This window comes from Podarcis cretensis, assembly GCF_951804945.1.
Source record: "Podarcis cretensis genome assembly, chromosome: 14".
Classification (NCBI taxonomy): Eukaryota; Metazoa; Chordata; class Lepidosauria; order Squamata; family Lacertidae; genus Podarcis; species Podarcis cretensis.
This window is the reverse complement of record NC_137183.1, coordinates 45,372,922-45,399,695: the sequence shown is the minus strand read 5'-3', so window position 1 is coordinate 45,399,695 and position 26,774 is coordinate 45,372,922. Positions and strand designations below refer to the sequence as shown.

At 42.0% G+C, this 26,774-nt stretch overlaps 2 protein-coding genes and 1 long non-coding RNA gene across 7 annotated transcripts in view; 2 read left to right on the top strand and 1 right to left on the bottom strand.

Annotated features, from left to right (window-relative positions):
• DAGLB (diacylglycerol lipase beta) overlaps window positions 1-5,557 on the top strand; it is a 32,326-nt gene extending 26,769 nt beyond the window's left edge. For all 4 annotated transcript variants that reach the window (XM_079953808.1, XM_079953807.1, XM_079953809.1 and 1 more), the window contains one exon: window positions 1,809-5,557. In XM_079953808.1, coding sequence (XP_079809934.1) covers window positions 1,809-2,004 — 196 coding nt within the window. In that variant the 3' untranslated portion in view covers window positions 2,005-5,557. The remainder of the gene's footprint in view (window positions 1-1,808) is intronic.
• Window positions 4,267-22,205, bottom strand: RAC1 (Rac family small GTPase 1). 2 transcript variants are annotated; one of them, XM_079954047.1, is made up of 7 exons: window positions 21,832-22,205; window positions 13,390-13,461; window positions 12,405-12,522; window positions 8,939-8,995; window positions 7,433-7,495; window positions 6,084-6,243; window positions 4,267-5,895 (listed from the first exon to the last, which is right to left on the bottom strand). In XM_079954047.1, exons 1-7 carry the CDS (start codon window positions 21,864-21,866, stop codon window positions 5,765-5,767), a joined length of 636 nt encoding a protein of 211 aa, XP_079810173.1. In that variant the 5' UTR covers window positions 21,867-22,205; the 3' UTR covers window positions 4,267-5,764. The 2 variants fall into 2 exon arrangements, with proteins under 2 accessions (XP_079810173.1, XP_079810174.1); XM_079954048.1 differs by lacking the exon at window positions 8,939-8,995 and having other exon boundaries at window positions 21,832-22,196.
• Window positions 22,206-22,776: 571 nt separating this feature from the next.
• LOC307203348 lies at window positions 22,777-25,295 on the top strand. The gene is made up of 2 exons (XR_013833169.1): window positions 22,777-23,332; window positions 24,536-25,295. It is a non-coding gene; the product is annotated as an uncharacterized lncRNA (long non-coding RNA).
• The last annotated feature ends 1,479 nt before the right edge of the window (window positions 25,296-26,774 follow it).

The following is a 26,774-nucleotide window of genomic DNA, read 5'->3' as shown; positions in this document are numbered from 1 at the left end:
CCCTTGCATTGAAGGTTCTGCTCAAGGTCATTGGACTACTTGACATAAAAGGCGCATGGCTTGACCCAGGCTTCCTCAACCTCAGCCCTCCAGATGTTTGGAGACTACAATTCCCATCATCCCTGACCACTGATCCTGCTAGCTAGGGATCATGCGAGTTGTAGGCCAAAAACATCTGGAGGGTCGAGGTTGAGGAAGCCTGGCTTGACCCAAAGATTTTCACACTGAGTTATGGAAGTTAATGCAGAGAGACACCTCTCTTAACAATGGTTCCGGGCTTTGAAGGGCATCATAGGTGTGTACTAACACCTCACATGTTGTTTTTTTGCAAATATGGTGTTGATTGCCTATCAAGCTAGCACTGTGCTCACTGTACTTCATACTAGCCAGTTGTCTCAGTGAGAAGCAGAGGGCTATCTAACTATAGTTTTCTTATGCCTTCATTATGCACTTTTTCCAGGGGCACGGTATTTCAACTTGTCATCTGTTTTGCTCAAAGCAGAAAAGGAACTTTTATTTTTAACCACCACCTAAAATCGCTGATTGGGTTGAGGGAAGAGCTTGAGGACTTGCATCCACTGGTTTCTTGCCCTAGACAGCTTGCTCCATTTTTGCACAACTTCCCTACCTCAGATTTTTGTTGACCTCACAAAAACAGAATCTATTTTAATAGCTTTCTCGAGCAGGGCAGCGTTAAGACATTTTCAGCACTGAATAGTTTCAGAAAACTATTTATTACTGCAAGGTTTGGAAAACTTTTGATAAGAACATTATTAAAACCCTGCCGCTGCCTCCCCCCCAACCCCCCAACCCCCGCTCTTGCTGTATTTTGCAGTTCAACAATATAGAAGTGATTTTCTTACAGTACTGTAGTTTCCTTCCACAGGTAAAAAAAAAAGTAATACGCACTCAGGCATCAAGGCTCGTTGAGTAGCTATTCTTACTGTGTGTCATATTTTTTGCATTGTGCCTCACCTCACCTCTTCTGAATCGGTTTAGATGGTGGTATGTTTCTTTTTTTTAAAAAAAAGTAAGGGAAAATTTGTGAAAAGCAGGGGGGATTGCAAAAAGAAATCTGTGAAACAGAGTAATGTCCAAAAAAAGTGTGACAGTATGAAGAATTTCAAAGGGGGGAGTCATAGGTACAGAGGGTGTTTCACAAGTGGGGTGCCATACCACTCAATATTACCAGCTGCTCCTTACAGAATATCTTGAGAGAAGCTCACATTCCTGTCTCAGCCCCTTGATGGAGTGGCATGGGAGAAAGGGAGTCGTTTCACTGTTGTCGTTGAGATTACTCCTACAGCTTCTGGCAGTGCATTGCAGGTGGAAATCACAGTCACAGGAGGCAAGTTGTCTTTCAGGAAGTTCAGGCGGATCGTGTTGCCTTGGCTACAGCTATTTCTAAAAATCAACTTCTTTTTCCTGTCTACCCTAGGAAAGAGGATGCAGCCTTTTTTAACAGAACTTCCAAAATCACATGCACCAGGGATGAGGAGCCTGTGGGCCTCTCCAGATGGTGCCTGCTTCTCAACTCATAGCGGGGCACAGAGGGCAGCCTAGGCGGTGGTGAGGTTTGGGGAGTTGCAGCCCAGCCTGATCCACTGCTGGCAGGCAGCTCCTGATAAGATTGCCCCTGTCAGAATGCAGCCATCCACAAGGCAGGGAAAGGCTTCCAATGGCCGAGTTCAAAGTCCTGCTTGAGTGCTTGGAGCTACATTATGCATTTACAAAGATCAATCAGTGTTTGAAATAGCTGCTGAAATCAGGGGTGCAAGTATTCCACTGACACGTTGTCCTTTTTCCAGGTGGTGTTCTTCAGACGTCAAGTACACTGCAAGCTGGTCAAAAGAAACCGCCTTTGGTAATATTTTAATAAGCCCCAAGATGATAACTGATCATATGCCAGACATCGTCCTCAAAGCTCTAAATAGCTTGGCTCAGGAAAACGCGCCTTGCATTTCTTGTCGAGCGCAAGGAGACTTTTCTACAAACATTGTATAATTGAAGACAAAGAGGACAGCAGCCTATCAAGTGTGTTTGGACAGGCAGGCCTTTCGTACTTAACTCATGCCCCCAAAGTAGGAGCTGAGCGGGGCAGGTCTTCAACATTTTCAGGACGAAGCGGAGGACACACTTCTTTGCATTGCAGAGATTCTTCTGGGGTCCTTTTCAAGGCAAGCTGTTTCACTTTAACAGAAGCAAGTGAGCCCATCGTGATTTCTAACCATCAGTCAGTGGCAGCTGGTACAGAGAACTGCGAGGCTGATGGGAAGGAAGGCAAGACTAGCTAGAGTGACCATATAGGTTCATACTTTACGGTCTACCTCTGCCTTACATCTGTTTCACATAGCAGAGCTGGCCACCCTGCCAGGTTGATAAGGCACTTGTAAAAAGGAGACATGGGAAAATGAAAATATTAAATTGAAGACAACTCTACCACCGTTCCGGATATACAGAAGTGACACCCCCACCCCCCAAGAGGTGAGCTGAACTTCAGCCTATTATTGGCACTTCCCTTCATGGCAGAAATCTTGTTTTCTTTGCTGTTGAAGGAAGCCTGCATTTTATAACTTTTGTAGGCTTAAATGCTACTTGGGTTCATGTGCAATATTTGTCTACTTTTGCTTACTGTTCAGTGCTGCTGAATGTGCATTTAATTATATAGAAGGGTTAAATCCTTGCTTATGGTATTATTCCACATTGCCCCATTCTAGGAGAATTGTGAAAGATCATTTGGACTAGCTATGTAAAAAAAGTTTCAATTTTAAAATATTCCTACTTGCAATCTTGTACAGTTAAAACGATTGTGCAGCAAATGCCACTAAAATGATGTTTTACTAAATGCAAGTCCTTCAGAAACTGCTTGCCAAGCAGAATCAGTGTTTTGTGATGGTATTTGTTCATAGATTTAGGTTCCAACTGAAAATGGAAATAGGAGATAATCTTGTTACATTACGCTATACTTTGGCTTGTTAGTTTTCAGTGGAAAATACTAAGAAGCCTATCCCACAGTCTGGATCACAACAGATTGGAGGTATTTCTTAGCTGGGCTTTTCTCTCTGCTCCGCCAAAAGGATTTCTGTAAGGTAGTGGTTAAAAACGTTATCACTTTACCTTGGTTTTTTTACATTTGAGATTGATGACTGAAGTGGAGAAAAAGTTGAAATTAGTGAAACCTCGTACAAGTGACATCTGCACAGCAAGCACTCTGGTACTTGTTTGTAGAAGGGCAATCTTTGTCAAAATCAAAAAATGTTATGCATTTTTCCCCACATGCAGATGCTTCCAAGCGTAGGTAACCCACTCCACGGTGGGTTATGCATTCACATGAAAACAAAAGACTTAAAAAACACACCAAACACTTCACTGAGGAATCCTGTGATCACAAATACTGTCCCAGTTCACAAACCACAAAGGTTAAAATTGTGGGCTTTCTAAACACTCCAATGCAAGCATGACTAAAACCAAACTTCATATGGATGGAATGTACCAATAGGTAGCAAAGTCACAGTTCACCCAGAAGCCAACCCAGTTGCATGCACACAACAGCCAGACTGGAAAATAGCAGTTGTATCACCCTTCACACTGCAGTGCTTTTGCCCAGTCTGGGTCAACTAATCCATGTGTCAATAGATTCAATCTCTCAGTGGTTTTCAACCAGTGTGCTGTGGCACCCTGGAGTGCCTTGAATGATGGTCAGGGGTGCTGTGGGAAACCTTGACCTCTGTTCTTCTTTCCTTCCCTCCCTTCTCTGATGCCTTCTTGTGTCTCTGCCTCCCAAAGGCTTGCACAGCTGTTTGTTGCAGCTGCCTTGACTACAACCTTGGCAGGCAAATGGTGCCTCTGGGGCTGGCTGCCAGGAGCTGATGTGGCCTCGGAGTAAGCAAGCCAGTCTCCCAGCCCTTACTCTGTAGGGAATGGACAGACAAGTCCCAGCCCCCTGTGGGGCAGTGAGAGGAGGCACCTCTTTTTGGGGCGGGGGGGGGGGGAGCAGCTCAGATCAGGGGTAGCAGCATTGGCTGCCCAGAGGACTCCCAAAGAGAGGGGAGAGGAGAGGAGGCTGAGGGAACACTCCACAAGGGCGGGTGTTTGAAAAAGGGTGAGAGGCTGCCAGCTCTGCAGGCAAGGGCTGACATAACTGGGCCCCTGAGCCTCACAGGGGTGCCGCAGAAAGAAGGTAGTCAAGGGAGCCGTGGACTCAAAAAAGTTGAAAACCTCTGCAATATATGAATTCAGTTCACAGATTCAAGCTTGACCACCAGCGTGATTCAAGAAATTTATTAAGTCATACATGCAAAACATACTGCTAAATTGCATTACCAAAAAGATCAATGTAAAAACTTCACAATCTTGCAAACTCCATTTATTTTTATTTTTTTTTGTTCTAGTAGTTGAAAGGTTGTAGCTCAATGTTGTGTTCTTGCCAGCATCTGGGATGTATGGAACATGGTTAGCACTAGGTTACAGAACCTCACATACCAACTGCCATTACTAGATCAATCAACAGGAGGCGAGGTCGAAAGGGTGATGTCAGCATTAGTAAAATTACAGCATCAGGTTACCTGGCAAATGGTGACATTAAAGGAAGGTGATTAAGGTGGTGTGAAATATAAAAAAGTACTAGGAGTGGTAAATCTGCTGAACATGATTTTTACATCAAGTCACCTGAAGACTAAAGGAAGCCTTTCAAAAAAGCATGTATACTATTATGACAGGAGAAGAGGGGGGGGAGAAACAAAAACAAGGCTATGCTTGAATATATCTAAACTACAAAAAAAAATGCAAATATATCAGAAAGGTTTTAAAATACAAGTTATATTGCTCAGGAAGAAGATTCTACAATAAAGCATCTAGCAAGAACATGTGAGGGAATGACCAGTTCAAAATTGTAGCAAAATGAATGCGGCACTGGAAAATGCAAACAAGTGATCCATAAAAAAATACCAACCTTCCCCCTTAAGTTACTGCTTAGTTGCAACAGAGGGTTTCAGTTTACTGGTTTTATTAGACAAGAGAGAAATCCACTGAGTTTAACCAACTTGTGGACAATGTAGTGTAAATTGATCTTTACAGTGTCAAAATACTGTTGGGCAGTTTCCCTTGACCAATCCAGGCATCTTTCACCAATCAAAGCAATATACTGCTCTCAAGGAAGACAATACATTTCAAGGAAAAGTTTAAATCACAGTCCTTAACAAACAGGAAAACTTTTTTTTTTTAATTTAAAAAAGAGGGAATCTGTATGCTGTCAATTATTGCGGTTGTTCAGGCATGAAAGAAAGATACTAAGACCATCAGTTGGATGAGTGTATTAAACAGCAGCATTTTCCTACCAATAGGATATCGGAAGGGAAACCTATAAAGTTTTGCAATTCCTAATAAAACATTAGTATCTTTAAAGACACCTGTTTGTCTTAAAAAAAACAAACAGGTTTTGTGCTCCATCTACAAAGCACAACAATACAACATAGATGAGCAGGTAATTTGGCAACACTCGATTAATCTGAGCAAAGGGATTTGGGAAAATAAGGCTTTATATAGGTTTGTCTTTTTTTTTTAAAAAAAGGATATCTTTAGTAGAAGAAAAACAAAATCTAACTTTTTAAACAAAGGGGAAAGAGATAGTGATGATTGGTTCAAAATTTTCGATGTAAGAGAACTAATCTTTTTTAACAGAAGAACTTGGCATTGTTGTGAATGCTCCATTGTTCCAAGCAAAGCACAGAAGGTTCTGAGGAAGGGGCTGGGACTGGGGGCTGCATTAGAGTAGCAGACATTTTCTCTTCCTCTTCTTTACAGGAGGGGGGCAGAGAACTGCTCGAATAGCTTCGTCAAAGACTGTCTTGAGGCCTCGCTGTGTAAGTGCTGAGCATTCTAGGTATTTTACCGCACCTGCAGAAAAAAACGGAACAAATCTGAGCTACTTAGAAATCCAAACACCCCAAACCCCAAGGAATAGCAAGTCAAAATGGAGGCTGAAGTCCGTCCCCCACTAACTGAGACCCAAATTACCAGCCCTTCAGCTGAATTTAGGTTCTACAAGAACTATTAGCGCTCACACAGATAGATCAAAGCCCTACCAATCTCTTTTGCCATGGCAAGGCCTTGTGGGTAGGTGATGGGAGTCAGCTTCTTCTCCTTCAGCTTTTCAATGGTGTCTTTGTCATCTCGGAGGTCAAGTTTGGTTCCCACTAGGATGATGGGAGTGTTAGGGCAATGGTGTCGCACTTCTGGATACCACTGGAAGGAAAAAGGGGGCGATTAGCTTTTCTGTATATGCAGACCAAGCATGCATATTAAGAACATAAAACAAAAATACAGGTATTCGTTGGCTTGAAATTCAACCCATTTGTCTGCAAGTATTAGGCATGACCAACTGTATGCCAAATGATGAGCCTCCAATGCATTAAACAAGCTTAAGAGCCGCCCCTTCTACTTATAAGCAGGAGCCCCCCAAGCAGAGCAGAACAGTTCCCAGGACCCAGCCTTTCCCTTTCGTCAGCTAGAACAGCTCTGAGATCCCATCCACTAGTCAGGAACAGCTAGATTTATTTATAATGCACTTGACGTTTTCTAGGATGATGCATAGATCCTGCCTGTAGCTTACAACCAGACAGACATGATATAAAAGGAATGGCGGGGGGACTGGAAAAACAAAGAGGACTGGCATTATTATTTATTTTATTTTTACAAAATTAATTTTACAGCACAATCGATGTCCCCCAGGGGGCTAACAAAATAAGGACACAGTTCAGGGAGAGAAGCCAAATGACAGTTGGTTCCAGCCAAGCTGATGGGTGAGAGCTGTGTAGGTCTCTCTCTCATCCTGCTGCATCCAGGTAGAATGGCTACCCAGAAATTCTCTCAAAGGGTTTTCGTTCCAAAAGCCAGAAACATTCTTGAGGAGGTAGTTGCATCGTCCAACAATCTTGACTAATTGATTTATTATATCTTACCCAAAATGAGGTTTGCCATAAACTTCCACATTTGATGTTAACACAAAATGGCAGGGGGGTTGATACCAATTTTGTTTTATAATTAATAATAATAATAATAATAATATATGGAACTACCAACAAGATTTTTGCAGATGAAAAAGTGACTATTGCATTCCAGTTGCCTTTCAAATTACAGCAGCCCAAAGTATCAAAATTTGGCATTCTGACACTTTGGGCATTCATATTTTATTTCCAAAAAAAAAAAAAGTTCTCAAATGCTGCAGAACTAATAACAAGCAAAATCCAACCACTTATGTTTAAAATAGCAGTTATGTATATTCAACCTGAAATTTCCTTTTAGAAATGAACACTCTTGCAGTTTTAATTTGAAGACTTTATTAAAAACAAACAAAACAGAAACAAACAAACCAAACCAAACCAAACCACTAATTTATTTTACTGCTGTCAAAAGACAAATGTTTTTCACTCACCTTTGCACGGACATTTTCAAAGGATGCAGGACTCACAAGTGAAAAGCAAATTAAGAACACATCCTGAAAAAGAGTATTTTAAGAATCTTAGTCTCTGGTGGTTACTTTCCAGATATAATGACTTTGCCGTATAATCAGACTTCTAGTTCCACTCGTGGACATTTCCAGTTGCTAATGGACAGCAAGCTGAACCAGCAGCACAGGAGCCCCAGAACCTCTTTTTTCTTTCCAGTTAAAGCTGCAATGCAATATTAAAACACGAGAAAATCCTGGAAGAACTTAGCAGCCTGAATCCTAACCCTGTATCTCTGTTACCTTCTAACCTATTAATTTATGCACTCACATCATTTGGCTCACTACTTTAGGAATCTCCTGGGGAAATTGTTGCTGTTTCCTCTAATCCCAATAAGGTTGCTAATCTGGCCACAAACTGGAAATATAATATGCCTCTTTTATGCTGCTTAGAAGCATAATATTTAAATATGCTTTCCTAGAAATACACCCCAGAGTTCATGAGGATTTACTTCCTAGCAAGTATATTTGAGGCTGCAACTTCAATTTGACTATTACTAACCCAGTTCTTCTCTTACAGACCAGGGGAAGTTGGGGGCTGGTGACTTACCTAGAACAGAGGCACTGCCTATTTCAAGAAAAGGAAAAGAGCAGCCATTTGTGTAATAGACCAACCCTGCCTCATTGCTCCAAGTGCTCTGAAATGCCTGGCACTCAAATTCAGGATAACATAACATCTTAGGATGCAGCAGTTAGTATACCTCGCCCTTAAGTAGGTCTCTGCTGATATAAGGCTGCTAGTCTTAGAAGCTAATGGGGACAGTTTTACACAAGCTAAAGTGGTGGTCAGCTGTCATTCATTCCCAACAAGTCTTGCGCACCCAAGTTCCATTTGCGAGCGCCTGCTTAACTCTTCACATTGGGAAAGTCCTATTTTCTGCTCTAGCCTCCTTCACACACCCTTCCAGTTTACCCCACGTACAGGTAACAACTTGGCCACCAAAGAATCAGAGGCCCTTTGGAGTGTTAGTTGATTGGGTTGCAGCTCCAGGCTGTTAGGTCAGCACCTTGACACCTCCAGAGTTTAGCGCTTGCAACAATAATTATCCATGCAGCAGGACACCTGGTGAAGAGCAGTGCTGTAAACTCATGTGCTCCCATAGCCCCTCTGCAGCTCCTCCAGCTTGCCAGATACCGAAGTGCCTCTTGTCCTTTTCGCCTTCCACCAATCCCAGACACTCCGTGGTTTTCCCATTCAGGAAAAAGGACTAGCTGAAGCCTTTTGAAGTAAATGTCCTTGGTACAATAAGAGTCTGGTCTGATGGTTTGTTAAATAACATGTTTACTTTTAAGAGAAGCAGAAATTCAAAGGATGTTTGGGACCGTAAGGTGGATAGGGACACCAAAATATGGGGAGCCAGTATTATGGCAGCAGGAGAAGCAGCAAAAGAAGATGAAAGAGCTTGGAGCATAATGGTTGAAAGTTTTACATACGCAGAACGGTTGACGTTTCACCCTGGGAGTTAATTCCTTACCATTCGTTCCTTCAACCTAGTAATAGCATGAAACAACTTAAGATTAGGAGAGACTTAAAAGAAAAATAAGCCCTTTGCTCATCATTTTTGACTCCTGTAATGTCAACATAATACAGTCCTCATGGGGATGTACTATGTCAGAATTGGATGTGAGTGAACCGCGAATGAAATCTTCCTCTATATAAAAATCAATAATCTCTCCTTTACCTGAAGGAAGCTGGTTTTTCTGAAGTGTTCTAAGCTGAGTTCTTTTCTATATGTGAAGAGGTTGAGTTTTTTAAAAAAATGTTTTTATTGATTTTCAGGGGAGTTAATTTTTTGATGCAGAGAAGCCTTTGGGCATGCCCCCCACAGATACATGTTTTCTGAGCTGGGGCACTGCCAGGAATGATCGCCTTTGCAGGTCAACTGAACATGTAACTCCAAGCGCAACAGCATTAAGCATGCTTTACTTGGAAGTTAAGTTCTACTGAAATCATGGGACCCCAATAAGGATATTGAGAATTTATTATAAAATGGTGCATTTGCAGAACTTTCTAAGAAATCTGTCTTAATTGCAAAGCTCTGCCAATTGCTAGAGGCCCAGGATGTTATAGGCTTCATCACATTTGGCCCAAAGCATTGCAATGCCCTTCCTTGAACTTCCAAGTATGTATTTGCATGAGCATGTCTGGAAAGTAGCTAAATATTTTGGTTTCAAAGCACAGAAAGGTGATTTAGGTTTGCAATATCCAAGTCTTTTGGCAACTTTATCCTTGGAAAGATAATTTGTTCTCTAGGTGCTATAGCACTTAATTCATCTTTAATTTGCATCTGGCCTATTAACAGAGGAGGACAAGCCAGCAAATCCAAGTAGGACGGACACTTGGACACTGCAGTCACTGATCTCTTTTCATCAAGGCTTAACACAGCAACTGAGCTGCACGTTGGAGGTGTGCTTCTTCCTCATGATTTTGTGGTTGCCCCAGATGAGTCACTCTGCACTCTGGAGTCTCTCTTGGAACAAAGAACCTCTTTTTGTTTTCCTTCTGGCTTTTCCGGCAGCTCTCTTGGAAGCAGCAATATAGCCAATGAGAATGTATTGCCAGCCCCTTAGTCTCAAGCCCTGAAAAGAAAAGGCCCTATTTTGCTGTTTCACAGAGCACATGAGCAGATACAAGGAACAAAATCTGATTTTTTCAGAAATGTAAAGTAGTTCATGAACCAAGCTGGGAAAGGTCACAGTACTAAGAGCTTGGCATTTTTTTTTTTACTTTCTTGGATGGCAAGAGTTAATTTTTGCATTAATTGAAAGCACTAGGGGAAAGCGCTGCTCCCTTTCTCTGAAGTCCGTGAACCATTATCTATTCATTTTAAAAGCTGTTATTATGACTTGAGAAGTCTCTGTATGAATTTCTGCTGAGCCATAAGGAGCAGTGCTCTTGCTCAACTTGTGTTCCACAATCAGTGACAATTCCACAGCAAGAATGAGATGAAGAAAAGAGACTTTCACTCTCAGTCTATGCTCAGGGCAAAACTGTAAACCAAAAAAAAAATCAAGAAGAAATTGAGTGAACCACTGTAGGTTTGGCCATTACTGAAGATTTAGGGGAAATTATTTGCTTCCTGTCTTACAGAGAGCAATATGTTCCATTCAGAGCTGTAAGATTTGCTGGAGGTGCAGAGAACGCAAGTTCAAAATTTAATGCAGCAAATGTGGTTACCCATCAAAATGTCCCTATGTATTGGGATGTGCTTACAAACAGATTACTTATATACACCCTGTTCTGTTGCTTGTTTGCTTTTATTATGGGTGTGGTTTTATTTAATTTTTGATTTTATCTATGTGCAATGAAGTTTTCTTATAACCCAATTCATAAAACAATAAATTCTTCACTTGAAATCAAACCAATCTTAACCTATCATGTAGGAGAAAAACAAATGCTAGCTAAGAACAAGAATTAATCTGAGTAATTAGTATCTTTGGGGAAGTGGAATTTGGAAGAGCTGAGATACAGTAGCCGCTCATCATTCATTCTGTACTCCCTGCCCCCAACAGCAGGAACGGACAAATGGCAGCACAAGAGCAATTCAGAAGGCAACATACAAGGAGGCTGCCAATATATTTCATGCCCATTGCTGCCAATACATTTTGCCCCTACTACTGCCATCCAGATCTCCTCATTTCAGAGCTATAGCCTTGCTCACATTTTCATTTAAATGAGCTCGTGTGTCACAATTCATCTCTTGCCCCCCAGTGAAAAGCTGAACACCAGTGCTTAGCAATGATAGTGTCAGACTGTGCCTGAACAGCAAGAATGAACAAAGGCTGCTTTTTAGCTGGGTTGCTGACCTCCCATCAAGGGCCTTGCTGATGAAACTATTTTGTACCCTAGATTATTTAACAGTGGCGTTGTTCTGGAATATTCTAAGCACAGCACAGATTCACTGTAACTATTTCGGCAATGCCGTTCAGCCTTGAGATCCAATGGACACTGTGCTAAATCAGAAACTTGAACAACGAGCTCAGCCAAAGGAAGGAATGGATTGTTCTGGGGGGAAACTACGAATGCAGTCTCAAGTTCCATTCTAAAAAAAATGGGAGCAGCAGAACAACAACTCCACAAGACGAGCAAGCTAAACATTTTAGAGCATGTTAAAAATGTAACGGTAGCAACAGTGGTTAAACAGCAGTAAGGAGGCAGAAAGCTTTTGCATTAAGGAGTTTGCAATTACAGAACCTGCTTATTAAGGATTAGAGATTTTGACACCGACCGTAAGCTCACCTTCACGAGCCCCATAGAAACAAATGAGTCATCATGCAGAAGTAAAAGCTTATGCACAAGAGTTACGTCAGGATGGCTTCAGACATGGTAATGCTGCACAGCCAAGTAAAGATGAAGTTACTTTCATGTTTGGCTGGCAGCACGAGATCATGTCTGAAAAGAACCTGTGAAAGAAATTTGTACAGGCATGTTGTTGTTCAGACATGATGATCCGGTACCACCTGCTCAACTGGCTGTGCAAGACATTACACCTGAAAATGCTCTTGATGTGAACTTACACAAGAGGCGTTTCCAGGAGCTCAGTCAGATTTCTTCAGCTGCCAGTGCCTAACACAGCTGGCTTGGGATTGCAGTGGTAAATTAGAACTGGTCGGAAAGTTACCAAGAGACAGACACCAATTAATGGGAAGAGTTTGCTCAACAATTGTTCTTTTGAACTCTGCTTCTCACATAGCTGCTACTAGCCCCTGCTTAGACTAGCAAGGATTAATGCAGGCTTCACCATAGTCCCTGTGCAGTTTGTTAAGTGTCTTGGCATGTTGGTTCAGCACATTTTACACTCAAAGTGAAAGCATCCTTAATCTTCTGCAAGCCTGCAATTAGACACACACACACACACACACACACACACACGTCAAATCATCCACTATAAAAGCTTACTGTCTGCGGGTAAGATAACGGGCGTAGTCTGTCATAGTCCTCTTGTCCAGCTGTATCCCACAAGCCCAGATTGACTGGCTTTCCATCAACCATCACATTGGCAGAATAATTGTCGAAGCTACGGAGTGAGGGGGGAAAGTTAGTGTATTTTCTTTAAACCCTATCCCTCTGTGCATCACACTGCTGTCACTTTAGAGCAGGATTATCACCTAAAGGGATTTGCATGGCACCTTCTCCACTTAGTTTTAGGTGCCACGTATGTGTATTTCACATATATAAAACACTTGAAAATGTTTTGTCACATGAGGCTTAATCCACTAGGAACGACTCCTGAGCAAGTCTCATTACAGCAAATGGGATTTATGTAAGTCCATGACTTTGCTCTTCTACAGTCCTTATTTGCTTCAGTCAATGTGGCTTCCCCCAAATCCTATACCTTGCATGTTTTTTAATATTGCATGAAAATAACTTTTTTCCAGATATGCTAGCTTTTCACAGGCAGGCAAGCATAACACTACTCCCTTGTTTGTAGACAGTAGGACTGAAATACTATTTAAAGGGTTGTTTCTCTGGTTACAAAGAGCCAGACACATTTCCCATCACCTATGCATATCCTCAGCCTCTGGCAAATACACCCTTTCAGACATATAATATGACTGAGGTAAACACACCTTTTCTTCTGACATATACATGACCTTTAGACATGTAATGTGCACAGCTAGGAGCCAACTAATTCAAAGCACACGGGTGTCACAGACTGCTGCTTACAAGGTTTGAACAATTAGCTGTGTGTTTATGGCTGTGAACCAGTGGTCAGAGATGCAAGTCCAACTCATGATCAGCTACCAAGCTCATTGGGTGTCCTTGGATACAATTTCCTTCAGCTCAACCTACCTCACTTCACTATTGTAAAAAGAGGCAAGTCAAGTGCTCTACAGCCCTTTGGACATGAAAAAGTGCTAAAGATACAAAAGGAAATACTTACACAGTGGGTATATATTCTCCAGGAAATGCATTGGTTGTATAACTGATGAGTAGGCATGTTTTACCTACAGCACTGTTAAGAGAGAAGGAAAAAGTCCTGATAAGAGCCCATTCACATGATAATCTTTATTTTCATAATATATAAGGGAAATGTGAAGAGAAGTGCACTGTTTCATCTCTGGTTTAGACACCGAGATCCAGCTCCGAGGGCCTTCTGGTGGTTCCCTCAGAATGCAAAGTGAAGCTACAGGGAATTACCTCCGAGGGCTTTCTCAGTATGGCGCCTGCCCTGTGGAACACCCTCCCATCAGATGTCAAGGAAATAAATATCTGACTTTTAGAAGACATCTGAAGGCAGGGAAGTTTTTAATGTTTGATGTTTTATTTTGCTTTTATATTTGTTGGAATCCACCCACAGTGGCTGGGGCAACCTAGTCAGATGGGTGGGGTACAAATAATAAAATCATCATCATCATCATCATCTCAACCTATCAAGTTTCTCCAGAACCGTTTTTGTGAAGTTGGTGTTGAGATCCCAATTTCACTAGTTCTTGATTAGAGAATGAATCTGTACCACCACCATATGAAATTATCTTCCACATTTGTTTGTCTCATTCAATCTTTGCTCTGTTACTCTTCCCATTAAAGTTTATTCCCCTATTAAAGTTTTCCATTATTGACATGTTCCTCCATCTTCAGCAGGGGTCGGCAAGGTTTACCTCGCCTGGGCCGGTTCACCGGTGCAGATTCATCTGTGGGCTGGATTGCGTGTGCGCGCAGGTGATTTCCGGCACTGCGGAAGAAAGTCCCCGCGCTGCGCCAGTTTAGCACAGCACACGGGGACTCACTGAGCGGGCGGCTTGGGGGCCAGTTGAATGACTCCCGTGGGTCGCTTGTGGCCCATGGGCCTTAGGTTGCCTACCCCTGATCTTCAACTTTCCAATTTCTTGCTATAACCTGTGCAGCTGCAGCTTAATGGCATTGTAAACATCTCTCTATATGGTATATCTGAATTTTGGTCATCAAATAATAGTTAACAAGCCTCATGTTGGGGAAGCAGATGTGTGTGCTCCATCCATGTACTTTCCCAAACATTATCACTTCTTCATACTTCACATGGCCAGGTAATCTTCAGGTAACATCTAGACCAAGAAACTATGGTTACCAGGTATGGAAAAAGCCAAGATTTTAAACCACAATTTAAAGTTAGTTTAGGATTGTTGCTTGTTCTAAGTTCTTGGTTTAAATGTAATTTAAGACTTCCGGGGTTAATTTTGAGTCTTATTAAACCAATACAGTTGTACCTTGGTTTTCGAACAGCTTAGTTCTCTAATGTTTTGGCTCCCGATTTGGCAATGGTGATATTTAATGGTGAATTTAAATTGTTAAACTGTCTTCTGAAATCCACTGGCTATTGCTCCTTCCTCCTGTTTCTTCTAGCTTTGTTTGTTTCTTTAAAAACTTCAGATTTATAAGAAAGAGGGAACATACACATCCTGCTAGATCAGACTAAAGGTCCTTCTAGTTCAGCAGTGTTCCCCTCAACAAGAGGGCTCTAGAAAGCCCACAGGCAGAACATGAAAGCATTAACTCTCCTGCACTATTATCTCTCCCCCACCTGCAACTGGTATTCAGGAACATGCTAGCCCAGTTTGAACAACTGTTAAACTTTCAGAAGACAGTTTAACCATTTAAATTCAATACTAGAAGAACTTTTCAACTTGCAATCCCAACTCCAGGTCACAGTCTCCTCAGCTTTCTTAACTTGAGTGGTGAGGTAATTGCTTTGCACTTACTAGTGTTTGCAAAGTGCTCTGAAGATGAAAGTCACTGTGTAAGCACAAAGCATAATAGACATTTGTGGAGAAATCAGGCATTGCCAGGTGTGATTATGTATCTTAGCACTCCTTGAACAGCCTGCTGCACACATTTCAAAGCTTGGAATACAGCAGACCTATCCAGACAATAGTTCACCTCAGAGCTGTATCCAAGAAAGATCCCTTGCCACAGGGCAAAGTATATCAATGGCGGGATCTCACAGTTTCATTTATGTGAATGCAGAATCTCAGGTATCATCCTCTGAGATCAGAGAGATGCCACATTAAAGTAGTCTCTGGTTTATTTATTAATTTCTCCCCACAACAGCCAAGAATCAGAAGGGGCAGCTGGGAAAGAGCACGCATGCAACACTAAGAGTGAAGTAGTACCTGAGCTGGTCCAGCGCCTTGAGACCAATGCCAGTAAGGTAGCATAATGTGCACAAATTTGATTTTAGCTAAGACAGTACCACACAGATATATTTCAGGGTTAGGAAGTGTGGCAGAAAAGCCTGAATTTTATTATCAAGAAAACACAGGAATCTGAATGCATAATAGTTGATCTGCATGTCATATTAAACCAGTTTATTTTAAACCATGGCTTAATTTGAAGAAGCAGCACAAAACCACTGAAACACATTTTGGAAAGAAGTGGTGAAAGATTTCAAGTCTAGCACAGAAGGATCAAGAGCTGCCTCTCCCGTGGGTCTATAAGCACATCAGGCAATTCCACTAAAACTAATAAGGAGATGCCAACAAGAACAAACAGGTCCCACTGGCCTCAGCTCTACAGTTCTTCAATTCTAGTCTTCCTGCCTTCTCAGTTTGCTGGCTCTTTGCCCTATGAATCAGTTCTGCACAGATATTCTGCTCCAAAATGAAGGTTTCATTTCCTTAGACTTCATAATGATTCACTCAATTCAAGTACTGTACATGTAAAGCTTTGAATAGTCTCAGTAAACCCAACTCCTCTCTATGGAAAAATGTATGTGCTAGATGTGTAACTTTTCAAAGCATAGAGTTAAGTCAGAAAGTTGTAAGTTAGGTGAGCATTGTTTCAGCTATGCTCTGCCTGACCTACTTGCACTAACCAAATTAATAATTTGATGGCATGATTAGAAAGTTTTAAATAAAGATAGCATTTCCTTCCTACTCTGCAATAACTTTCTAGTTTTGTTTAAAAAATATTCCCCAGATTTAAAAACAAAACTTTTACATGCACTTTTTTATTACCATAATATGGTTTATTCAAATACCCTCAAGTGAACTGTGTTGTGTGTCACAAGTTAGTCCTAAAACAAAATATTTCACTATAAAATATTAGCCTCTTGATAGTAATATTATTATAACAAAACGTTTGTGCATGGGTTACATACATTAAGTCATTTTTTTCCCAATGAGCCAATGGATGGTATGAAAAAGTTTTGTGACTGTGGCACAGTATGGAAAATTGGTGGGAATATACAGCTTCCTGAAAATTTCACTTTCATATTTAAGTTGTAAGCTCTTATTGTTGGAAAATAGTGCCTCAGAACTAAAAAAAAAAGAAAAAAAAGAAACGGAACTTCTGGTGTCAGTAATCAGTATTTCTGCATACTCTCCTAACTACTCCTATCCAAATCCACCCATCTTTCCACACCATCCCAATTCTCACCAAGAAACTATTACATGCCTATACCTACATTCAAAATGAATAACCTATTCAAAAGGAATAGACCAAACAGGAAGGGAGGAGTAGCAGCATTATAGGTAAAGGAAATGTACACTTGTGAAGAGATCCATGACTTGTAACATGGAAGGCAAATTGAGAGTATATGGGTAAAAATCGTAGGCGAGGGAAACAACAGTGGCCTTACTGTGTCTGCTATAGGCCTTCAAGCCAGACTGAAGACTTGGATGATGCTTTTCTATAGCAGATTACCAAACATTCAAAAATGAAAGATACAGTAGTCATGGGAGACTTCAACTACCCTGACATCTGTTGGGATTAAAACTCGGCCACGAATGTTAAGTCCACCAAATTTCTCCATTTCCTCAATGACCATTTCATTTCCCAGAAGATGGAAGAAGCAACAAGGGGGTCATCTATCTTGGACCTATTCCTCACCAACAGGGAGGAACTGATTGATAAAGTGGAAGTACTAGGAACACTGGAGGAAGTGATTATGTCCTCTTGGGTTTCATGATACAGAGGAAAGGGAAAGCAGAGTATAGTTGGACATATATTCTGGAATTTAAGGAGGCCAATTTCAAAAAGCTTAAGAAACTACTGGTTGATATATCATGGTCAGAAATACTCAAAGAGGAGTCCAAGATGTGAGTTTCTTAAAGATACAATACTGAATGCAGACAATTCCAACAAGAAAAAAAAGCGGGAGGTATCTAAAAAAACTGGTGTGGCTACATAAGGAGCATACAGATGAGCTGAGATTTCAGAAGGGCGTGCATAAGAAATGAAAGAAAGGGGAAATATCATTAAGGAGGAGTATACATGAGTAACCAACAGTTGGGGGAGGTCAGGTGGCCAAAGTTCAGAATGTGCTCAGGCTTGCAAGAGAGGTTAAAAATAATACTAAAGGTTTCTCTGTCTATGTTCAAAGGAAGAGGCAGAACAAGCAAGTAGGAGATCCTATGCATGGAGAAGTCAGAGAAATGCTGTTGGGTGGTAGTGGAATTGTAGGTATGAACATAACTGCCATAACACTATGCCTCCAACTCCCACCTCACCACACTGCTCCTGGACGATACACATTGTTGATGGTACCAAAAGTCAACATGAGATCAAGGTGAATCAACAGGGTCATATTCCCCCAATACAGGTTATCAATCAGGGCAATCAAGGCTGTTTCAGCGCCAAAATCCAACCTAGAATGGGCCTAGATAATCCACATTCTCCAAGGATTACTGAAATGTATGTGCTTTGAAGCCTCAAAGTATATGTTAAGCATAGACAATATGTTAAGGAGTTTAACAATAAAGAGTAGTGTTTTGAAAACTGGAGTATGGTACCAATATTTTTATTGTAAACACCAAATTAAACATTTATCAACAATTTCTAATAAAAATGTGATATTAACAATGTGTCACTTATGTGAATTGCATATTACTTCATGCTTATCAAAATAATACATAAAAAGTGTTGCTGACAACGCCCCCCCCCAATAGCAACTAGACATTCTGTTTTGGCACCCACAACCCAGGTCCCAGAAGCCATTTGGCTCCTAGCTTTTCTATCTCAGTTTCTAACGGGTTCCAAGTAATCTCCTCGGACATGTAAAATGACTGACTTACTATCAAGCTCAACTAATTACTGAGCTATCATCAATCTTTAGACTTTCAGCCCTCATACAGCCCCCCCCTTTTTCTAAGCCCCCCCCTTTTTCATTCAGCCCCCCCCTTTTTCTAAGCCGCTAAGCCGCTTATCTGCTTATCCGCTAAAAGCCGCTAATAGCGCTAATCTGCTAAGGCGTCAATGGGCTTGCCTCGCGGAACGGATTAATTTCATCTTGCGAGGCACCACTGTATATTTCATCCATTATTTTACAAGAATCTTCAGATTTGTAATCTGAAGACTAAACTACACATCATATTACATGGAGATAGCAATGGTGATACGCAGAGCTGTTATCTGTACTTCTCAGAGAAGCTACACAGATTTGTTGTAATGCTCAGTTATAGACAACACAGGATTTTTGTTTCTATTTGAAAAAAAATATCTAACGGGATAAGACTAGTCTTGTTTTCCAGCTGGCCTCCAATGCTCCTCTGAGCTGACATCTGGAAGAGGGGGGGAAAGAGACACAAATGATGGAAACTGCCTTGTCTTGATAATTGAAAAACACCAGAGAGTTGAAACACACATACATTTTAGCATAATCTTTATAACAGAAGCCATGTGTCACATCAGTTTGGAGAACAAAAAGGGGTTCCTTTGTGTGTGACGCCTTTATGGAGCACTATCAGTGCATAAACATATTTTCAAACCTGTTATATGATGGAATAAGCAAACATTACCTCTGTGTAATCCAATACTAGTAGGATCACCTAAATATATACACTTGTACCCAAGTTTTTGTAATCTACAATAACCAAGAGAAGCCTTATGTTTGACTAGGACTGTAGAAACTGGAGTTAAATCCCTATTGATCCAAGAAGCTCTATCTCTATATATATTCTACTCACAGGGCTGTTAGGGAATTATATACGTAATATATAAACACACAAACTGAAGTAGGCATAACTTCAATTGCAGAGAAGCTGAATGGTGGGAGATTCAAGACTCACGAAATAAAGTACTTCTTCACACAGCGCATTGTTAAAACTATGAAATTCACTACCACGTTGTGGAAAGTTAAAACCATCTGGTAATTTGAAGCCATCTTATGTTGGTGGCAAAGCAGAAAAGAGGAGAATAAGACTATCAATGGCTACTAGTCACAATGGCTATCTTCTAAGTCTATGATCAGAAGAAGCATATTATCTGTATGCCAAGTTGCTGAGGAACAGCAGCAGCAGAGAGGGTTTCTGTCTGCATGTCCTGTTTATGGGCTTTCCAAAAGGCATCTGGTTCATCACCATAGGAAACAGAATACTGGCCTAGATAAGCCTTTGGGCTGATCCAGCAGGGCTCTTCTGCTCTTAGAGGGAAGAATAGGTTTATCTGTTTGTTTGTTTGTTTGTTTGTTATTATTATTAAATTTATATACTGCCCTATACCCGGACTCAGGGCAGTTCACAATACAAAATTACAATATAAAAACACAATATAAAAACACAACAACCAAATAACCCTTTTCTACAAGTTAATTTGTATCAAGTTAAACTTAGTGAAAAATTCAAAAAATGTGTTGATCACTTACCCCTCCATATGTATGTATGAAGGTTTTGGGAAAAGTGAAGACTTCAGAGACAGAAAGTTACTAGCTTAAGTCATTGTTATATAAATGCTTATTTTTTTTACTTTACACCAAATTCATCCCAAGTGCTCCAAGCAAGCAACATGTCTTACTTCTGAGCAAACATTAGGAACAAGCCAATTCATTCAATGAGATTTACTACCTAGAAAATATACATGGTAGCACAGCCTTGAACAACTTCTGAATGATTTTAGGAAGTGGGTTTCCTTTGTTAACCTCAAAACAAAGCAGAGGTTTGACACCAATACTACAGCTGGCAAAAAGCAATTCATACAAAGCCTACAAGACTAGTCACTGTATTTTGGAAGCATAATCGTATCTAATGATTGCAATAAATCTACACCTCACTGGAATCTACACAGATAACATTATTGCCTCAGTTCAAAACTTGCAAAGCCAGATGTTAAAGACTCATTGTACATAAGCATTTCTTCAGAGATTACCTTCCTCTACTACAAAAGCAAATGCTGACCCCTTAAGTCTTGGAGCACAGTTGCTGCCAACACACCTCCCATGGAAGGAAACCCCTCCCTTTGTATAGGTACCTCTAGAACTGCTGGATGCAATGTAGTCATTTCCCCTCTATGCCCAGCCCTCTCCTTACTGCTGGAGTTAGTGAATACTTTAAAGTTCTGTGGCACTTCTGTCAAGAAGCTGCTCAACAGCAAATGGCTAGTGGCTGCTCTTAGCAGCAGTCACCCCAACATCAGGAAGCACCCTAAGTTTCATCCTAGTAGAAGCAGCGTTATCAGAGGGTGGGTGCTGAAATTCCTCAGGACTAACCACATACTACATGTTGAAAGAATACCTAATATTGAGAGCAACTAATAAAGGGGAGAAAGGAGAAGGGGAAAGCAGCAGTCCAGGTCTGGGAGGCGATCCTATGCACTTCCTTGGGAGTAGCACAAGACTTACGCATGTTACACATGCTCATTTATGAAACTAAGTTCTAAGAGGGGTTACCCTGAAGTAAAGATAGCCTTGCTGGACAAAATCACTGCAGGCGCAAAGTCCTGCCCAGCTTGCATGGACAAACGGTGGCGACTAGGGCTACAACCCCCCCAGTTCTTACAAGGAAGTAAGGTCCTACTGAGCACTGTGGCAACATCTGGATTCTAGTTGCGTTTACTCAGAACTATATTGAAGAATTAAGAGACTTGGCAGGGGGTGGGGAGGAGAGCCAAACTCCACATGCTCGGGTCCAGGGAAGAGAGCGCCTCACCCCCACCCCACATAGCCAAAAGGCACAAAAAGGCAAATGGAGATTAGGGTTTGGCACAGGACGCCCATTCTTCCTGGAGTGTGTATGTGTATGTATTGAAGGTTGGGGAACAGAAATGACTGCTATGTTGGGGTGGGGGTGGGGCTGTGCTTATGCATGTATTTGGAGGCGCACAGGAAAAAAACCCAATTTCCGTGGGGTTCTTTTGGGGGGCATATTAAAAGTATATTCCCTTCTCATAATCCCAGAAATCCAGCATTGGACTCCGCTGCAAACCTTCCCCCTCCTGCGCCTCCTACACTCGGCAGGAAAAAGTCGCCCCCTCAGCCTGCGCTATCCAGGCCCGCCTGAGTCAGAATTTCCCCTTCTTCCTCCCGCTGCCGAGGCGGGGGGCTGGAGGCGAGGGCCCCGGCAACCCAAATATGCGGGAGGCCCGGACGGGAGAGGAGGAGGCTCTTATCCCGGGGGCAGGGTCCGCGGCGACTTACCCGTCTCCCACCACCACACACTTAATGGCCTGCATCTGGGCGGCTGCGGCTGCCTCTTCGTCGTCGTCGCCGCCGGTGGTTCCTGTTGCTCGCCGAGGAGCCCGCGAGGCGTCGTGGCGGGGAGGAGAGCGAGGAGGAAATCCCCCAAGGGCCTCGGCTCTTTCCCGTGGGAGGAGAGGAAGTTGACTGAGGGAAAACGGTCACGGCGCCGCCGGAGCAACGGCCACCACCCAAAGCGCGGGGCGGGCGAGCGGAGCCTGTGAGGAAACAGGAAGCGGCCGCTCCGCTCACATCCGGCCTCGCGGCCTCGCCCTCTTCCCTCCTCATCGGCGGGACCGCCTTCGGGAATGTCTCGCTGGGCCTGGCCTCACTCAAGCCCCGACGGAAGTTGGACGGCGAGAGGAGGTGGGAGGGGGGCGGGGTAGGGAATAGCGTCACGTTTCGGGCGCGCTCGGAACGACTTCGGGGAAACTCGGGTCAGTAGGACACGGTTGGCCGTCGTGTTCTTCTTTAAAAGACACTATTCGGAGAGCGCCCCTCCCGGCAGCATTCGGAAACGCTCGGTTTTGCCGGTCTTTCGGGAATGTTCGGAAGGACTCGGGGAGGAGGCGTTGAGGGGGCGACTGCGTTCGGCCAGCGTTCGGCTCTTCGTGTGCGTCCTCGCGCCTCGCCCTCGGGACAGTATTTTCCCCTCCCTGCCCCGCTCGCCTCCTGTTCGGACATTTCCGCTGCCGGCCGATTCGGACATTGGCGTCGGTTGAGGAGGGGTCGCCATCTTTGTGCTACTAACCTACTCAGAAGGCGCGAGGGGACCTGTGGGTCAGGGACGGGGACGGTTTCCTATCAGTCTCCGTCGTAGCCATTTTTCTTTAATATATATATATATTAAATGTATATAAATACATACACTTAAGCATGCATATATATATATATATATATATATATATATATGCATGCTTAAGTGTATGTATTTTCTACTCATTATATATTTAATATAAAAATATTGATAATTTCCTTAAGCAAAGCGCCACATCTGAATCTCTTACCATCTCGGAAAAAAGTGGTTTTAGTTGTAGTGAAAATGACATGCAGTTTTCATAAAAGTACATTAAAATGATTAAAAACGACTCGCCATAACAATATTGTGTTCACCACTATTTATTTTTATGCTTATGTCCCACCAGGGAGCTCAAGGTGTGCATAGCTCTCCCCACCAGATCCTCGCAACATCCTAGCAGGTCAAAATTCAACAGGCGCAGTGCGGGGGACAGAGAGAGGCAGTGATAAGTCTTACAATTCAGTTATGCTACTTGAGGGCTGCAGCTTTCCCCAACCTGATGGCCTCTAGTTGCTTCAGACTACAGCTCAACATCTGGAGGGCACTAAATTGCAGAGTATGGCAGAAACCCCTGTAAGCCTGTAGGAAAAGCCAGCAGGGATTTTACTGTAATTTCTCTTATTCTGGATGCTAAACTGTTCTGAGGACCTTGCAAGCTGAAAGGTAGGATGATCAGGACCCCTGACCATTAGGTCCAGTCGTGGCCAACTCTGGGGTTGTGGCACTCATCTCGCTTTTAAAGGCCGAGGGAGCTGGTGTTAGTCCGCTTCTGCAGACAGTTTTTCTGGGTCATGTGGCCAGCATGACTAAGCCGCTTCTGGCGAACCAGAGCAGTGCACGAAAACGCTGTTTACCTTCCCGCTGGAGCGGTACCTATTTATCTACTTGCACTTTGACATGCTTTCGAACTGCTAGGTTGGCAGGAGCAGGGACCAAGCAACAGGAGCTCACCCTGTCACAGGGATTCAAACCGCCAACCTTCTGATCGGCAAGTACCTGTTCTTTAAAAAATAATAATAAATGCTGTAAGCAACAGACTGGACAAATGGCATCAGAGTTGAGGAAGAGAGGCATTCTGTACTCCTCCTGTACATTAAAAATATTCTAGCACATAAGGTTGTGCAAATTTGTTAATAAAAAAGGCAAAGTTATTAATCTAGTCCAGGCACAGGCAAATTCGGCCCTCCAGATGTTTTGGGACTACAATTCCCATCACTGGTCTGTTAGCTAGGGATGATGGGAGTTGTCATCTCAAAACATCTGGAGGGCTGAGTTTGCCTATGCCTGATCTAGTCACCTCACAGCTAAATTGGCCTTAAAGCTGGTGTAAATGCCTTGTCCTGATGTATCAATGTGCACCAATTGAGGGAAAGCCCTCCTGGAAGAAGTTAAGTTGGCAGAAGTTACACTAGTGTAAAGGACCAAAAAAAGTCTGTAAAGGGGATGGGAGTGTTGGGCAAATGAATAAACAGTTGTGCTGCATCAGAATTTCTTTCATCCACTGGTCCCATCCCTGAAGCTCTTACACCCCTTACATCAACAAAAATACAATTTCGATTAAAATTCACCCCACATTAGTCAATGGAAATGTATAAACTGAAAGTTTACACTGCCTCCCCAGCAACCTCCTACCAGGAACAGGTGTGATACAGCTTAATTTGCACAGTAAATATGTCAGTGTATCTGCCTCCTGTCATCTCTGTCTGGTTAAGGTTGCTCTCCTGGCTGCAATCCCTTATCTGGAAGCTAGTTCCATTGAACTCAGTGGAACTTACTTCTGAGTAGATGTGCATGGGGCTGTACTCCAACTGTGATCTGCAAGATTTGTATTTCCAGTAATAACTATTTTTGTTATTTCTTTCCCAGATCAACACTCCAAAATCATTACTATACACCTGTGCATTTTTATGTCATTCTGTTGTGAAGACTCACTAATGATGAGTACACCTAAGAACATAGGAAGCTACTTCATACGTATCCATCGGTTCATCTAGCTCAGTATAAGAGCAGCTCTCTAGGTTTTGAGGCAGGGGCTTCTCCCTGAGTCCCAAGAAATGCCAGGGATTGAATCCGGGGTTTTCTGCATGCAAAGCAAATGCTTCACCATTTGCCCATAGCTCAGTGGACTGTATTTCTTTTGTTTAACTTTTTGCCCCATTGTAAAACACGGAAAACAACTCACAAAGTTTAGGAAATCTGCTTCCTGTTAATTTTTTACTTTAGACATTAAGTTAGTTACTAAACCGAAACCAGTACAGTACCTGCGTAAATGATACTGAATACTCTAAAAATGTGGACAAACAGTTCTTTAACTACTTGATGCAAAGAGGAAGTCTTTATTTAAAAGTTTTGAGAAGTTGTGTAATGTGACTTTATATGTGTATGTTGGCAGAAGAACAGCATGATTCCTGTACGTGGGTGTGGATTGCTAGAATAATCGTGCTGATGTAATCCTGGAAAATTTGACACAGACTATAAAGTCTAGGAGAATCATGTTCATGCTGAGTTTTTCAAGGAACACTGCCTTTTTTATTTTTAACGGCGCCTTATATTGAAATATGTTCAGTATTGTTTGGAATTGTCATCTTCACTGCAAAAAAGAGAATTAAATATTAAAATATTAAAACCTACTTGCAGCACTGTGCTATACATTTCTACTCACAAGTATGCCCCACTGACTTCAGTGAGGTTTACTACCAGATAAGTAGGCAGAGGGTTGTAGCCCATAAGTTGAGTAATATTCACCGTCCTGACCGGGTTACCATGCCCTGTTCTTTTAACATCTTCTATAAGCTCCAACCTGTACTTTCTTGCCACACATCTGAATAATAATAATAATAATAATAATAATAATAAAATAATAAAAATACAAATCAGGCAAAAGTTGTTGCCTGACTAAAGAAATGTTAGCTGAATGTTTTGATAGTAGAATAACTTGTTAAATTCGTTAAGGCTGCAGTATTATAATCCTTACACGGGAATGAGTCCCATTGAATTCAAAGGGACTTAATCCTGAGTAAATGTTATTTTTAGTGGATATCCTACCCCTTACCATAAGATCCTAAAGTAGGTTACAGCAATAAAAAATACAGTATTAAAATCAGTGTTTATAGGATTGTGGTTAATTTTCTATAGTTTTTTATCTGTTGTAGTACTGAGGCTATAAAACAGCTTAGTTGTGCAGAAAAGAAAGAAAAAATAGCAGCTGATAGTTGCAGTTTTAGATGTTCTAAGAAAGGCACTAAAATGAAAGTGTTGCTTCATAAAGTTTCCATGAGTCGATGGAGGGTGAAAACTATGTCTTAACAAAGTGCATAAAAGGATACCATGTTGTATAGAAGGTGTGATTACCCCCTCCCATATCAATATTTCCTTTCTTAAATTGTTAATTTGTCCACAAGCACAATGTCCCAAACTTGTGAAATCCAGGCTTCAAAAAGATTTGCATTTAAAGTTTTCCCGTTTTTTGCAGTCCCTAATCAAGCTGCAGTTAATAAATGGAGGGTGACGTCTTTATTGGTTATGTTCCGAATCTGAGGCGTAACATAATATAGTATAGCTAATTTGGGGCTGGTTGTAGTGATTTGTCTCACCATTTGATTGTTTGAAAAGCTTTTCCCCAAAAGGGAATAATTTGGGGGCAAAACCACCACATCTGCACTAGAGAGCCAGGTAAATTACATTCCTGACAGCAAGGGTTAGATGTGTATAATCTGTCTGGGCACATGTACCAGTGATGCACTATCTTTAACACATTTTCTCGAGTTCCAAATGAGATGGATGCACATGGTAGTTTATTCCAAATTTGTTCCCGGAGCTGTTCCTCTAATTCTCCAAAACCTTTTTCCAATTGTAGTCTTAATGAAATGAGAGGAGGGACAGCCAATTGTGTGAGGATTTTATATAGCTGGGAGATTATTTTCTTTCCCAGTAGGTTGGTTGAGTTGAGTATCTGCTCAAAACTATTTAAGCTACGTGGGTGGCGCTGTGGGTTAAACCACAGAGCCTAGGACTTGCCGATCAGAAGGTTGGCGGTTCAAATCCCCGCGACGGGGTGAGCTCCCATTGCTCGGTCCCAGCTCCTGCCAACCTAGCAGTTCGAAAG

Excerpts from the sequence above, each read along its gene's own strand:
- RAC1 (XM_079954047.1), bottom strand. The coding sequence starts at position 21,866 with ATGCAGGCCATTAAGTGTGTGGTGGTGGGAGACGG. Across the intron at positions 8,996-12,404 it reads CGTTATCTTACCCGCAGACA|GTTGAAGGAACGAATGGTAA; the intron begins GTAAGCTTTTAT and ends TGCTATTACTAG. Across the intron at positions 5,896-6,083 it reads TGCCATGGCAAAAGAGATTG|GTGCGGTAAAATACCTAGAA; the intron begins GTAGGGCTTTGA and ends TTTTTTCTGCAG.